This window comes from Cynocephalus volans, chromosome 18 (assembly GCF_027409185.1).
Source record: "Cynocephalus volans isolate mCynVol1 chromosome 18, mCynVol1.pri, whole genome shotgun sequence".
Classification (NCBI taxonomy): Eukaryota; Metazoa; Chordata; class Mammalia; order Dermoptera; family Cynocephalidae; genus Cynocephalus; species Cynocephalus volans.
In genome coordinates this window covers 14,885,483-14,902,562 of record NC_084477.1, presented here as the reverse complement: position 1 = coordinate 14,902,562, position 17,080 = coordinate 14,885,483, and the positions used below count along the sequence as shown (strand labels likewise).

Here is a 17,080-nt window from a genome sequence, read left to right as displayed (position 1 = left end):
AAACACAGAAAATCTACCACACTTACTTTTCCATAATGACATTTGCTGCACAGTCATGTCCGAGATTTTCAACAAAGGTCTGTACGTCCTGAATAAGTCTTTCCATAAAAAACATTTGATAAAGAACAACAGGTTTTAGATAGAAAAAAGTACATCCCCAAAGTTAAAGTCAACCAATACTTTACATCCTTCTAATTGAAAGCCTCAAAACAAACACATAATTCTACCCGAGCAGGTACTTAATATAAGCTGCGACGGGTTAAAATAATGGTATCTTTTTACCTTTGATCTCGCCTAAACACAGTTCCAAACACACAAGCCTCAAGGACAAGTTCGCTGTAATTTTTAGCACTTAGGAGAGATCCCTGGGACGCATCTGAAGCAGACGCTACCCAAGACTGGCAGCAGTGACTTATCAGTATGTTGAAGACTCCAGTTTTCACAGCAGACATTTCAATTATCTTGTACATAATCTGGAATGAAACACAATGGTCATTTTACCCTTCAACCAATTTAGTTTTAAAAATAAAAAGACAGTGTTGCTAAAAACTGTTACTCAAATGGATGCAAATAACAGTTTCAACATAAACATGAATAGTCTACAAAATTTTAAATTCATTGTCATTAGGGTAATTTTGCAAGATGATCAATAATCACAACATACTAATTTTTCATCTCTCAAAAATAAATAAAATTTTACTGAGAGTGATATTCATCCAGAACTCAAGGGAAACAACTGCCCAAAGCAGTAGAATGAGAGGGAAAAACACTGCACACTCTGTACGTTTTCCATTTTCTTTGCATTTCGCCAGTGGCCTCCCTCTGCCTGAACACAGACCCCAGCCTCTCGTATGTACTGTGGCGTAGAAAAGGACCCAGAGAGGCAGCACGGGACAGCAGGGTGGTAAAAGGACTGACTCTCCATCTTCCTCTTGGACCAGGAGGTATACGTGAATTCCCACATGATGGAATTCCATCTCCTTACATTCCTTTCTAGATCGATGGCTGCAAATACCTCCAGAAACCAGAAGGACCTTTTGATACAGGTTATATCCAGAGAAATATTTCTCTACATAAGAAAAAAAGCCACAGCACAAGTGCAAGGACCAGGAGAAGTAAGACTGGCTGTGCAGCGTGGAAAGAAGAACATGCCAGCACATACCCAGCTGGGCGACTGCTGTCCTGGAAGAACGACCAGCATTGCCAGACCATCTGATTTCCCAAGAGAAGGGGAAATCCAGATCTTCATACAGATTTCCCAACTCTCAAAAGCTGCCAACTAATTCAAACTTTTAAGCACTGTATGAACAAAATAAACAATGTTTGCCAGGCCGAAGTAGCTCACAGGCCACTGTTCCCTTGTCTTCCCCATCTGTCAGATTGCCTAGTTCTTATGCATGACATTTAAGGAGTCTCAGAAATATCTGTTGACTGAGTGACTGAATTACAACAAGTCCAATACCTAGTTCCAAATATACCTCTCTTCTTCCTTGTGTGCTACAGGTCACATGAATTAAAAAGAAAAGAAAGTTACCTCTTTTATTTTGAAATATGCCTGACCCTTGATTTTTGCAGCAAGGGTAAGAATTTTGTTATCAAAAACAAACTGCACAAAAGCTTTTAAATTAGGCCAGAATATCAGCTGAGTGTTGCTTAAGGAAGATATAATTTTCCAAGCCACGTCAAAGGACTCAATGCAGAGTGATTCACAGGAGGTCAGAAGCTGGTAGAAAAAAAAGAAAAGAAAATACAATTTTATCATTAAATTTCAGAAACTGATTGCTGTTCCTAGAGTTACTCTTTAGTTCATGATTCACTATATCTTACCTTGGGAACCAAAATTTTCATGCAGTGAAACACTGGTAAAACTTGGTTAGAAGGAAGAACTGCGAGGGCCTCTAAGGCAGACTTCAAAGTCCTCGCTGGCATTTGAACAGCGGGCAGAAGGGGCTCCAGAGCGTCCCTCTCAGTGGTTGGTATGAGGGTGTGATATTTTTTCAACAGGAAGGAGAGGCAGACCCACTGATCGTGAGTATACTGTGCAACTATTTTGCCCCATCCTTGGGAAGATGCTGAATCTTCAGAAAAACTGAAATAAAGAACAAGGTCACGATGCCACTCTGCCCCAGGTCTGTCCCCATTCCTTTTCCATGTAGGACGCAATCCTTAGAAGCAGGGAAAGCAGATATAAATGGTCATCACCAAATATCCTATCTACCCAAAAATAAGGCAACCTCATACACCTCAACTTTCTGAATACCCTCAAAGCAGACACTTTCACTCATCTGAGATGATTCACTGAAAACTACGTGCAGAAAAGTTGGCAGATTTCCAGTAACAGAGACAAATAATGTGGTAGTAATACATTTTCACCCTGAAGGAGCCGCATTTCCAAAATTCTATAAAGTCTGTAAGCAACGCAGGGCAGTCACTCATTACCTCAGTGCCAACTACGAAAATGGATTTTTAAACCTGGCAAGGAAGACGCCCCGGCGCACCTGCCACGCTCCTCTGCGTGGGGCTTCTGCAGCACGTGGTTGAGCTGGAGGGAGGAAAGGAACCTTTCCAAGGGTCCGGCCCCGAGAGAATCCAGCTGTAGCTCGGGCCTCTGGTCCACGGCCCCGCACACCGCGGCCAAGACAGCCATGCTGACCACCCTCTGAATCTGACTGCCCAGCGTCAGCTCCTGAGGAGGGGACACAATGGGCTCTTATTTAGCACATCAAGTCCCATCAGGAAGGACCTGGGTCACTGGTCTACAGGAAATCCGGCACCCTTCACTCAGCCTTATGACTTCCCTGCAGACGGGCAGTAAACAGGGTAAGGTGGCAATGGGGACACAGCCATTCCCAGTAAGAAGACAATGTGGTCTCGCATGTGGTGGATGGTCCCTGGGATGAGCACACGATAGAACAGCGACACACAGAGCCCAGCACTGAGTGTGACTCAGCACTTCTCAGCCCGCCTGCTCACACTCCCATGTGCTCACAACAGTCCTGTGGGTCAATCTTATTTTAACTGTACACTGAAGCATGTTTTTCAAAAAAGGCTCCAGGTTACAAATAATTCCTCCAATAAGCTGTACACAACCTCTAGCAAGGTCGCATACCAGCAGCTAAGAGCTGGACTGGCCCCAGCTGGGGTCTGCATCCTGGCTGAGCGCTGATCCCAGCACAACACGAGCATGCACGTTCCACGCTTTAGTTTTCCCACCTGCACAATCGGGACAGTAATTGAATCCACTTCACGGGGTTCGTGTGAAGATTAAATAAATGGGCTGTTGCATGTAACACACCTGGAGCTCTACATGTAGAAACACAAGGAGGGTAACCAAGACAGCCTGGAAGCACACTTAAAGAGAAGACCAACAATGTCTGACCAAGGAGCAAGAAGCGTCGGCAAAGGTGCGGCCACAGAACACAGCTGTGCAGAGACCGCAGTGGCTCTCAAACGTGCCACCAGCACTCTCGGCATCAGAAAGGAACTGTCCCCTTCTCGGTCCTTACGCCCCGGCGTCAGCATCTCCACAGATAAATTTTACACATCGACACTGCCAACGTACGAAATACAATTTAGTGTTACCTATGAGCCCACTGTGGTCCTCGTTAACTGCAATGTCACTCCGTGAATTACTAAAGAAAGCCACTTTTTAAGAAAAAGAATTACTGTGGAATGGTTCATGATTTCGTTCTACATTTAAAACTCACCATGTTCTTTCATAACACAAAGAGTAGGACTAGACCAGATGTTGAAGTTTTGATCATTTTCTCTGTCATTTCCTTTTAGGATAGTGCTTGAAAACTACTTTAAACATTAAATTATTAAAGCAGCCGAAAGTAGCTTCTTGGTTTTAGTGGCAGCTGGACTAGTTAGATTACGATTTGGTTTAACTTTGTAAAATATCTCCCGTGTGTTAAGTGAAAATAGCTAAATTTATTGAGGACTTTCCACGTACCTGGCACTGTTCTAAAGATTTAACATGTATGGGCTTGCTTTAATCCCCACATCAACCCAATAATCCCCATTCTGCGGTGGAGTAAGTGAGGCACGGAGAGGTTGAGTGATTTCCCCAAGGTCACACAGTCAGCAAGGATGAAGCCAGGATTCACACTCAGGAAGTCTAAGTGCAAAGCCTGTGCTCTCCACGCCACTACAGCTTTTTTATGTAATGTTTAAGAAATGCCTTCAGGTGTAAAACCTAGCGAGGAAGACACATATACATAAATTACTCCAAAAACAAGACAGAGGAATAAACACTAAAAGATGCATAAAGAGCAATAGGAAAATAAAGAGTGAGATGCAAATCCAAGACGACCTCTAGGAGAAACGAGATTTCAGCTGGACCATAAAGGAGTCACCAGATACTGACGAGCGTGTACTGGAGGGGAGGACATTCTCTGTGGAGGGACCAGACTGGACGAAAGCCTCGAGGAGGGAGACGTGGCGTGTGCTGTGGTCTGTGAAGCTCCACACGGACTTGGCAAAAGCATGAGGTGGGAAGCAAGCACGGAGGGCTCCGACACCAGACTGATGACAGGGACCTTTGCTGGACACGTGCAGCAAGAAACCTGCTACAAGTCCACTGTCTGCCTGTAAATGACTCTACGACTGGAGTCTCCGCCTCTGCTACACATGCATTGTTATAACAGGAGTCTCAGTCCTGACCACATCTTACCACCAGAGGGCACTATTTTAAAAATTAAATTTCAGCAAATCCTTTTCATAGTATCAAAATACTGTGTAGCAAGCAATTATGTATTCCATGTGTGCCTTATTCAACAGAACCACAAACCCTGAACCAAGGAGGATTACCTGTCTACTGTCCATCTCCTGAAGATGCCGGATGGATGCATTTTTCAAAGGAGCAACAACTCTCCAAATAGGGTTACTGCTTTTCCACCCGACCTTCACATGGAGATTTATGAGCTCAGTTAATACCGTCAGGTATAAACGGCAGCGATCCAGATCTGCAACCTAAGGCAAACACAAAAACAGTAAGGGTACCAGCAGGGTCTGTGATTTTCACAAAACTACAAGAGTTCAGGCAGAAAATAATAAATTGTTTTATTTAAAAGTACTAAAACCAGACACTGAGCAGAGAGAAAGTCATTTCCTGCACGCAGCCTTCCAAAATCTCCCACACAGAGCTAAGCATCGAGTCTCCTCTGTGTTCACAGTGACTCTGCATTCAGCACAAGCACAGCACCTTTCACAGCTAAGTCCCCACCAAGATATGAGACCCTGGAGGCATGTTCTACCAATTCTTACCTGCCAGGGTTAGCACATCGTAAATACTAACAACAATTATAGCAAATGCTACTTCCTTGGTAATCAATTCCCACAAGGAAGATCACTGTACCACCTGCACAACAAAAAGACGAAGCTTCAGAGAGGCTGGATGACTTGCCCAGCAGCTTGGAGCTGGAACTGGGAAGGACAGACACATTATGCACAGGTGGAATCAGGTTCAGTCCAGCTCTATCATTCACTGGCTCTGTGACCTAGGGCAAGATTCCTTACCCATAAAATGGAGACAGTAATATCTATCCATCACAGGGTTTTTGAAAAAATGAAGAGAAAGTATGATAAATGGACTGACACCAAGTGGTGGCCTAAATTTTTAGTACTATACCAATATGTTATTCCTATACCATAGGAGGCCTCCTATGGCACATAGAAAGCACAAAGGAAGTATTCATTAATTGGTTTTTACTGAGCATCCACTCTGTGCCAGGTGCTCTGCCCAGTGCTAAGATACTATGCAGACAGCAGGTAACGTTACAGGACATGGTGCATCCTCTATACCTAAAACCTACTGTCCCCTACCCTAATTGCATTTAAGAATCACTGATGGAGCTTACACACACATGCAGACACAGGTCTCATCCCAAACCTGCCAAGTCAGAGTGTCAGACATGAGACTCAAACATGCACTGAACATGCAAAGTACTGAAAATATTTTATATCATCTGAAATTCTCCAGACCCTAAAAGTAGATGCATTATCTCCATTTGTTATTATTACCATTTTTTTTTAATGTATTATCTCCCTTTTACAGATGAGGAAACTGAGGCTCAGAAGAGCTACATAACTTGCCCAAGGCCACAGTTAGTAAAACAGAAGGAATTGGAAATAGGAGACTCCAAAGTCCATGTTTTTTCCTGCTTACTAAGACTGCTCCTTGAGAAAAGTAGAGTAATTTTATTTTTCAGTTTAATACAGTGATTGCCAGTCGATAATCACTCAAATGATGGTGAGAAGAATAAAAAATTTATTCCGATGGATACTTACACTAGTTAGCTCATTCAGAGTAAGTCTTCTGAGGATAAATTCAGAGATGCTCTCTGTGGTAGACATGACAAAGTCCTGAAGAAGTGTGAACACCTCATCTGTATGGGAGAAAAGCATACAACTAAAACGACAGAAATAAGTTCTTTGGTACAAAATACACCAGATATTCAAGTCAAAGTACAACTGTATTAAGAACATGGGTGGATCACTTACCAAAAATGAATTCCAGTGATATAATGATCACTCATACCACGGGGTGATGTACAATTAATCTTAAAAATCACTAAGAAGTCTAGTTCTGGGTAGGATGGAACAAGGATACACCTCCCTGTATCACTGAATACAGATCCAAAACCCAGACAGAATGCGTAGAGCAGCTACATGAAGACTCTGACAGGTGCAAGGTAGCAGACAGATTCAGAAACAGGCAGCACTGATAGGCGGTGAGTTCACTTGGTTCCCTCCGGTACTCCTACAGAAGGGAACCAGATGCAGGAACAGCCAGGAGAGTGGGCAGCACGATGGGCTCCAGCTTTCTGCCCAGAGAATGAAAAAGGAGACCCCCAGGAAGCAGAAGGCAAGTACTAAGGAGACTCCAGAGAGGGGGGTTGCAGGAAAGCGGCCTCAGAAAGCCGTTCGTGAGCCCCTGGGCTCACCTCCTGGCTGCACTCACATGGATCTGAGGCTCACCAGCACACTGCAGATTTTCAGAACTGGACTGGGCTAGCTGGTTAGCTCACTGGTTAGAGTCTGGTGCTGACAGAACTGAACTGACAGAGACCACTGCCCAGGTCCCAGGATGGCCACTGTATAGAATGCAGGTAGCACTGGTCCAAAGAGCCAGGCAAAGGATTTGAAAACAAGACAGACAGTGGAACCAGCACCTGCAGAAGCTGGGTCACAACTTGAGGCCTGAACCTAACCAGGCTGACTGTCTGCCAAACATTCTCCAGAGGACTTAAACAAGACCCAGAGTCCTATATCATAATATTAAAAATCGCTAGGATAAAACCCAAAATTATTGGGCGTATGAAGAATCAGGAAGATCCCAGCTCACGTGGGAAAAAGACAATCTACAGACAACACCAATGAGATGGGGCAAAGGTTAGAATAACCTGACAGAGACTGTAAAGCAGCTTTTATAAAAATGCTTCAGGAAGCAATCAAGAACACTCTGGAAACAAATGGAAAAACAGAAAGTCTCAACAAAGAAATAGAAGATACACACAAAAACCAAATAGAAATTTTGTAATCAAAAAGTATAATTAACTGAAATAAATTCAATGGATGGGATCAATAACAGAAAGGAGATAAAAGAGGAAAAACTCAGTGAACTGGAAAAGAGATGACTGAAAATATGTAATCTGAACAAAAGAGAGAAAAATGTCTGGAAAAAAAAAATGAACAAAGCCTCAGAGACCTGTGACATAATAACAAAGATCTAATATTCACGCCATCAGAGTCCCAGAAGAGAAAGATTGTGGTGCTGAGAATGTATTTGAATAAAAAAAAAAAACTGAAAACTTTCCAAACCTGGTAAAGGATACAAACCTACAGACTGAAGAGGTGCAGGGAACCCCAGAAAAGAATAAGCTCAAAGGAATTCATGCCCAGACATAGAATAACCAAACTGCTGAAATCTAAGGATGAAAAAACAAACCTGAGAGCAGAGAAAGACATTACCAGGCAAGAACAATCTGCATCACTACCGTGTTCTCATGAGAAACCACGGAAGCCAGAAGTAAGTGGAGTGACGTTTTTAAATTGCTGCAAGATAAGATCAAACCAGAATTTTATATCCAGCAAATGTATACTTCAGAAATGAAGGCGAGAGAAAGACATTCTCAGATGGAGGAAAACTAAGAGAATTCATTGTCAATAAACCTGTTTTAAAAGAAATATTAAAAGCAGTTTTTTGAACAAAAGAGATATGATGTCATAGGGAAATGTGGAACATTGGGAACGAAAAGACAGGCAAAAGAAACCCGTAAACATCTAAGTTAACATAATGGCTCTTTTCTCTTGAGTTCTTTAAAATCTGTTCAATGGTTGAAAGCAAAAAATTTAATACTGTCTGCAGGGTTCTCAACCAAGATAAGACAACTGCCACAGAGGAGGGAGGAAGGTAAAGGGACCTCTACAGAAGGTGGAAAGTTTCTGCATTCACTTCAAAAGGAAAATACAAATTCTAAACAGACTGCAAAAAGTTAATTATGTACACTGTAATCCTGAAGCAAGCACTAAAAAAACCCATTTTGGACATTTATTCAAAAGCACAATAGATAAATTGAAATGAAATACTAAATGATGTTCAAACTGACCAAAAGAAGCCAAAAGAGGGGAAGAGTGAAATGAAAAACAGAGGGAATACAAAAAAAGGAAATGAAAGACCTAAATCCAAACATATACGTACAGTCATATGCCACATAATATTTCAGCAAATGACAGACCACATATACGACAGTGGTCCATTAAGATTATAATATGACATATTTACTGTACCTTTTCTCTGTTTAGACATGCTTAGATATGCAAAAACTTAGCACTGTGTTACAATCAGCTACACAGTATGCAGTACAGTAACATGCTGTGCAGGTTTGTAGCCTGGGAGCCACAGGCTCCCATCTAGCCTAGGTGTGTAGTAAGCTGTACCATCTAGGTTTGTGTAACTACACTCCGATGTCTACACAATGACAAAATTGCCTCACAACCCACTCTCAGAATGCATCCCTCTCATTAAGCAATGCATGACTGTAATTATGTTAAATGCAAGACCAATTAAAAGATAGAGATTATCAGGATGGACAAAAAGTCATGGCCCAACTATCTGCTGTCTATAAGAAATTCACTTCAACTATAATGATCTAAATACAATAAAAGTAAAAGGCCAGAAAAAAATATACGATGCAAATTCTAATCAAAAGAAAACAGGAGTTGTTATATTACTATCAGACAAATCAGATTTCAGAGCAAAGAAAATTACCAGAGATAAAAAGGGACATTTCATAATGATAAAAGAGTCAACTCACCAAGAAAACTACGTTGTAAATGTATATCTCCTAACAACAGAACTTCAAAATACATGAAGCAAAACCAACAGAACTAAAAGGAGAAAAGAACAAATCCAAAATTATAGTTGGAGACTTCTACTTTCATCCTTCAGTAACAGATAAAAGGAGTAAACAGAAAATCAGCAAGGAAATAAAACTGAAAAAAAACATGAAAACTCTTGAATATAACTGATATTTATAGAACACTACACCTGATAGCAGAACACACATGATTTTCAGTGTACATGGAACATTCACCAAGATAGACCATATCCTACATTATAAAACAAACCTTAAATTTTTAAAAAGTGAAATCGTACAAAGCATGCTTTCTGACCACACTGGAATTAAAATAGAAAGCAATCACGGAAAGATAACAAGAAAGTCTTCAAAGTTTCTAAATAATTCATGGGTCAAAGAGAAAGTCTCAAGGAAATCGGAAAATGTTTTCAACTGAAATTGCAACCTATCAAAATTTGTGGGGTGCAGTTAAAGCAAAACTTGGAGGAAAATTTATAGCATTAAATGTTATTTTAGAAAACAAGAAAAGGTCTGAAGTCAGTAATGTACGCTTCTACTTTAGCTCAGAAAAAGGCAAAATAAACCAAAAGCAAACAGAAAGAAGCAAACAAAGAGCAGAAATCAATGAAACTGAAAAGAGGAAAATCTATATAGAAAAATCAATGAAACCAAAAGATGGCTCTTTGAAAAGGGGTCAATGAAATGATAAACCATGAGCGTATCTCACAGAGAGAGAGAGAGTGAGTGAGAGAGTGAGTGAGAGAGAGAGTGAGAGTGAGAATGAGAGAGAGAGAGAGAGAGAGAGAGGAATGAGAACAGAAGTCAGACTATCAGGAATAAAAAAAGGGACATCACCACATTACAAGGATGAGGGAACGTAGACAACTCTAGAAATAAAATTGTCCCTATTCACAAATGACATGACTGTCTACAAAGAACATCCCAAGGAATCTATTAAAAAAAAAACTCCTGGAACTATGAAATCCTTCAGCAAGGTCACAGATTACAAGGTCAACAAATAAAAATCAATCATATTTCCATATACTAGCAATGTACAGTTGAAAACCGAAATTTTTTAAAAAATCATTTACAATAGCTTCCCCCCCAAAATGTACTTAGATATGAATCTAACAAAACCTATGTAAGATATACATGCTGAAAAGTATAAAAATGTGATGGAAAAAATCAAAGAAACCTAAATAAGTGGACAGACATACCGTATTCAAGCTTAAATATCTCAATATAATAAAGGCAATTTTCCACAAATCTATCTACAGATTTAATGCAAATCCAATCAAAATCCCAGCAGGATTATTTTTGGAGATACAGACAAGCTGATTATAAAATTTATATGGAAAGGCAAAGGAGCTACAACAGCTATAGATGTTTTTGACAAAAAAAGAATAAATTGGAAAGAATCGCACTCCCTATTTTAAGACATTATAAATCTACAGTAGCCAAAACGGTGGGGTACTGGCAAAGGTATAAACACATAGGTAAGTAGGAAAGAACAGAGTCCAGAAATGTACCCACACAAATATGGCCAATTAATTATTCTTAACTTTAATGAGATGCAATTCATATAACATTCAATTCACCCATTAAAAGTGTATAATTAATGGTTTCTCATATAGTCCCAGACATGTGCAGTCCCAGATATTACCACAGTCAATATTAAAACGTTTTATCACCACAAAAAGAAGCCCCATACCTTTACCATCACCCCCTTAACCCCCATTTCCTCACAGCCGTGAGCAATGACTAGTCTACTTTCTCTCTATACAGAGGTGTTTATTCTGAACATTTCATATAAATGAAATCATACAATATGTGGTCTCTGTGATCGGCTTCTCTCACTCAACACAATGCTTTCAAGGTTATCCAGTGCTGTAGCACGTATTAGTACTTCATTGCTTTTTACGGCTGGATACGTATAAACCACATATTGTTTATCCATTCATCTATCCATCTACTTTGGGTTGTTTCCACCAAGGCCAATTAATTTTTTTACAAAAGCACAAAACAATTCAATAGAGAAAGAACAGTCTCTTCAACAAATGCTGCTGGAGCAAATGGACATCCATTGGCAAAAAAACTAACCTCAACCTAAATCTTACACATTAAAAATTAACTCTAAATGTACCACAGATCTAAAAGTAACATTAAAAAAAATAAATAAAAAACTTTTAGAAGGGAAAAAAAGAGAAAATATGACCCGAGGTTAAGGCAAAGAGTTGTCAGTCATCACACTTAACATGCAATCCATAAACAAATAAATAAATAAATAAATAAATTGGACTTCATCGACACTAAACTTTTGCTCTGCAAAAGACACTGTTAAGAGCCTAGAAGGACAAGCTGCAGACCGGAAGAAAATATTTGTAAATCACATATCCGACAGACGACTAAGTAAGCAAAAGATCTAAATGGACACTTCACCAAATGCTGTATCTATCACTATGAGAAATGTTCTTTAAAAGATTACATACTGCATTAAAAATTACAGCATCGATTTGAAATTTTTCATGTTACCTGTTATAAAGGGGACAGTACTATATGGTCTCTGGAGTCACTTATGAGTCACCTGCCAGGTCAAGAAGCCGCCAGCAAATGGCTGGGAAGTCAAACCTTTTACTGAATAATTAAAAACTCTACTGGTGAGTGTGGGAAGAGAATAGTCCTCTCTTCCAAATGTCACACTACTCTGCCTTTCTTTCTCCTACATATACCCAGCTCCTTAAATCTCAAAGTTATATTCGTAGCATAAAGAAATATTTACTTCCTCGGATACACCCAAACCATTAGATCAAAATACATTTAATTTGAGATTACTAGGTCTTGGAGAAAGAGAACAAAATGACATAAAGAAAAGCACCTGCTGTCAACGCTTCCAATGTCCCTGTCTTGCCGTGGTAGTTCCTCTCAATACCACTTTACATGAGGGCTCTGCCTCACTCTCCAGACACCCCTGTCATGGCCATATCTCTGAACATAACACCCTTTCAAAACAATGTACTAACTGTGTGCAAAGGTCCAACCAGGATGGCATTCATGATGTCATGGTGGTGTTTCCTACTCTATGCCTCATTCAATTGACAGCAGCACACTAAATCCCAAAAGAAGTGATACCAGAATCAGTCAAAAAGCTATCTCAGTTACTACTAAAAAAAACAACAACAAAAACCCAGAAAATAAGTACTGGTGAGGACGTGGAGAAATTAGAACTCTTGTGCTTGGCTGGTGAGGATGTAAATGGCACAGCCACTGTGGGAAAGTGTGGTGGTTCCTCAAACACTTACACACAGGACCACCATCTGATCCAGCAATTCTACTTTTGAGTATATACCCCAAAGAATTGAAAGCAGCAACTCAAAAAGATATTTGTACACCCATGTTCATAGCAGCATTATTTGTAATAGCCAAGAGGTGGAAGTAGCCCAAATGTCAATCAACAGATGAAGGATAAACAAAGTGTAGAATATCCATACAATGGAATAGAGTCCAGCCTTGAAAAGGGATGAAATTCTGACACATGCCACAACACAGATGAACCCTGAAGACATTATCCTAAGTCACAATAAGCCAGACACAGCAGGACAAATACTGTATGATTTGACTTAAATGCTGTACCTAGAACAGTCAGATTCATAGAGACAGGAAATGGCACGGTTGCCAGAACCCAGACAGAAGGGGGAAGGGGTGTTAGTGTTTAATGGGTACGTTTCAGTAGCAGAGGATGAAAGTTCTGGAGATGACGGGGGTGATGACCACACAACCATGTGAATGTGCTTAATGTCACAGAACTACACACCTAAAAATGGTGAAAATGTAAATTTTATGCTGTGATATTATCCAAAACTGAACTTCTCATCTTTACTCCAAAACCTGCTCTAACTCATCTTTCTAATCTCAGTTAAAGGCAACTCCATCTGTCCAACTCCTCCAAAAATCAAATAGCCTTTGAGTTCTCTCTTCTTCTCACAGCCCACATCCAACCCAAGAGCAGATCCTGTAGGTGATACCATGAGAATACAACCACACACCTCATTGGGATATTTCAGCCAGTGACGGACCTCCACACACAATGGTGGTCAGAGCAACAGGCTACACCTTAGCACCCAGGCATGCAGCAGGCTGTGCCATCTAGGTCTGTGTAAGCACACTCTAGGACGTTCACTCAAGGATGATATCACCTAAAGACGCATTTCTCAGAACACATGCCCAGCGCTGAGCAACACGTTGTATTATCCAAATTCTTAGCACAACTCACTGCATCCCGCATGAGTCACACTAGCACCTGGCACAAGCCTAGTGGCTTGTCTTCTGGCTTTTACTCTTGCCTCACTGTGGTTTCTTCTCAATACTACTGCCAGAGTGAGCTTTTAAAACTGAAGTCAAATCCTAACACTCCTCAGCTAAAACCCTCTAATAAAAGTCAGTACCCTGAAAATGGTCAACAAAGTCCTACTCAACACCCACCCCCACCCCTCACCTCTCAGAGTGCATCTCCTGTTGCTCACACCTCACTGGCCTCCCAGCTGCTCCTCAACCTGCCAGCTCTCACAGCAGGGCCTCTTCCAGCAAGACCTCCCCTACGTAGGTCACGCTTCCTCCCCCAGTTCTTTAACTCTTACATTCCACAGGTGAGAACATGAGATGTGCACACACCTACTTGGAAAAATGCTTCTGCATTCCTTATGGAGTATGCACATTCCTCAAGAAAGGTCAGTTTCATTCCTGGTTGCACACCCTGGAGAGACTCACACAGGCACCAGAAGACATGTGGAAAAGTGTTCATAGCAGCACTGCATATAATAGTAATAAACTAAATATAATCCAATGTCCGGCAATAGGAGCATGCGTACATTGAGATGTCATCAAACAATGGAAGGTTACACAACATGGAAAATATCAAAGTGTTAGAAAGATGGATAAATGTTAGAAACATGATGAATGAGAAAAGTTACAGAAGACTTCTGACAGTAGGATACCATTTCTATAAAGCTCAAAAGCAAGAAAACTAACAAGTATGTTGTGAAACCCATGCATACATGGTCAACCAATCTTTTACAAGGGTGCCAAGAATACAAAATGGGGATAGTTTCTTCAATAACTGGTACTGGGAAAACTGGATATCCACATGCAAAAGGATGAAATTGAAACCTTATCTCAGACCATACACAAAATGGATTAAGGACTTAAGACCTGAAACCATAAAACTGCTAGAAGAAAACATAGGGGAAAAGCTCTTTGACATTGGTCTTGGCAATGATTTTTTGAATATGACACCAAAAGCACAGGCAACAAAAGTAAAAATAAACAAGTGGGATTACATCAAACCAAAAATCTCTTGCACGGCAAAGGAAACAACAAGATGAAAAGGCAACCTATGGAATGGGAGATGATCAAGTCAACAAAGGGGGCAAAGTTTCAGTTATGCGAAATAGATTCTGGAAATCTATACAGAACAGTGACTGACAGTGACTGTATTATATACTTAAAATCTGCTAAGAGGGTAGATCTTATGTTAAGTGTTCTTACTACAAATAGTCATAATAAAAGGGCAGGAGGAAACTCTGGAAGGTGATGGATATGTCTATGACCCTGTGATGGTGATGGTTTCACAGGTGAATGCTTATCCCCAAACTCATCAAGATGTATGGATTAAACATGTATAGCTTTTTAACATGTCAACACCTCAATAAAGTGGTTTAAAAAACCAACAGATAAATACTGCATGTTTTCACTCATATGTGAAAAAGAAAAGAAAAAAAAAGTTGAGTGTATAGAAGTAAAAAGTAGAATTGTGGTTACTAGAGGCTGGGAAGCGGGAGGGGGAGAGAGAAAGGGAGAGGGTGACTAAGAGAAAAATCACAGCTAGACAGGAAAAATAAGTTCTGTGGTGGACAGGAGCGCCAGGCAGCTATAATCAACAGTAACGTACTGCACGTTCTCAAATGGCTAGAAGACAGGAGCTCAAATGTTCTCACCACAAAGAAACGGTAAATCTTTGTGATGATGGGTATGCTAATTACCCTGACTTGATCATTACACGCTTTATACACGTATTGAAATATAACTCTGAACCCCATAGAAATGTACAACCAATTCGTGTCGACTAAAAATTAAATAAAACAATATACCGTTGAGGAATATCTATACATGCGGTAAAAGCCCTTTTCTAAAATGCAAGGAAGTGATAAAGATAAAAGTCAAAATAGGGAGACAAAAGGTAGGGACTGAGGATTGACAGGTAAATCTGTTCTTAGGCTGGGTGCTGAGTTCACAGGTGTTCAATTATTTTGCATTATAACATATATAACCACCACATGCTCTTTTGTTTGTGTCAAATATTGCAACATTTTTTCAAAGATGTCCCACACAGAAAGCACTGGGCAGTACCAAATAGTCGGGACATGTTAAATGAAGCCAAATGTACACCCTTAAGGAGTTCAAAATCTTACTAAAAGTTACTGTTACATTCACGGCACTCGGTTCTGCTACCGTTATCAAAAATATCAGAATCTGGAAACTAGCTTTAATATCTCACAAGCACATATTAAAATCTAACCTTATCAATATTGTTCTCGGGTTTAACTTAATACCAATGCTTCTCTAGAATTTTTAAATAGCAAACTTCTAAAACTGCAAATGAAACTGGTCAGAAAGGAAATTAAGGTTCACCTGTCAATACTATTATCTCTGATGTCCATGGGTTTTCAACTGCTGTTTTACGTATATCTTGGTTTAAAGAAAGAAGAGCTCAATGCTTCTATCTACTACCACTATACTTTCTATATGAAGCATTTTCTACTTAAAAGGTGCTCAGAGATTAACATACTCATATTTAAAAATAAGTAATTATAAAAACTACCACCCTCAAGCCTTAGCTTACTTTCTACAACATGTAGCAGCAGGGTGATTACAAATGGACCTTGCTTAAACATACATAAAATACTGATTATTTCCAATGGTCTAGAAATAAATGAGCAAGCATAAAATTTTTTTAAAAAGGCAAATGAAATCACATTCTAAAATTGATAGTAACGATGCGTATAAACCACGAGTCTGTCCACTCCACGAGGCAGAGGTTGCTCCCATACCACTATCCCTAGCACCACCCAGAGACACTCAGTAAATATCTGCTGAATGAGTGAAGCTTTATTTTTATTTTAAAATATCAGGAAGTTCTCCTCATTCTAAATACCAATGACATACCAAGCAAGATGCCAACAGAAACCTTTTATCCTCACCATCTTGGGTCCTGGGACCTTTCGACATGCACATGTGCAGTAACTTCAGCAGCAGCTGGAGGCATCTGTCAGTCTTTGGCAAGGGCACGTAGGCGTTTGTACCAAACTTCATCAGAGCGTCCAGAAGAGGGTCTAAGAAGGTCCTCAACACATTCTGTGTCCGCTGCTTTTCACTAGATATTAAAGGACATGCCCAAACCAACCATCTCAGAAGCATGAAGAAATTATTTTCTTCCTATACTCTGTGGAATTGGTTAGCTAATGGGCTCAATTAGCCAAGTTACTCTTACAGACGACTGAACCCTGCAGCACCTATGAGGACTGATCTTTCAGTCTGTGCTTTCTCCTGAGTGCAGCCATTCACTAGAGAAGAAAGCACAGGGAAGGACAGCTCTCCTAAACTCTCAGCACCTGGATCCCACCCCCCACTCATCTGCAAATTAAACTGCCAAGACCCTGCCTCCA

The 17,080-nt window shown here is 40.3% G+C and overlaps 1 protein-coding gene across 5 annotated transcripts in view; it reads right to left on the bottom strand.

Moving 5' to 3' along the window:
* Positions 1-17,080, bottom strand: part of TARBP1 (TAR (HIV-1) RNA binding protein 1) — a 56,612-nt gene that overhangs the window by 22,907 nt on the left and 16,625 nt on the right. For 4 of the 5 annotated variants that reach the window (XR_010022311.1, XR_010022312.1, XM_063082717.1 and 1 more), the window contains exons 12-19: positions 16,616-16,788; positions 6,292-6,389; positions 4,813-4,974; positions 2,499-2,686; positions 1,828-2,089; positions 1,535-1,723; positions 283-473; positions 27-98 (exon numbers count right to left, since the gene is read on the bottom strand). Coding sequence is in view for 3 of the 5 variants with exons in the window: in XM_063082717.1 (XP_062938787.1) it covers positions 27-98; positions 283-473; positions 1,535-1,723; positions 1,828-2,089; positions 2,499-2,686; positions 4,813-4,974; positions 6,292-6,389; positions 16,616-16,788 (1,335 nt within the window). In the remaining 2 variants the exon portion in view is untranslated. The remainder of the gene's footprint in view (positions 1-26; positions 99-282; positions 474-1,534; positions 1,724-1,827; positions 2,090-2,498; positions 2,687-4,812; positions 4,975-6,291; positions 6,390-16,615; positions 16,789-17,080) is intronic. The other variant, XM_063082719.1, reaches the window with a different exon arrangement.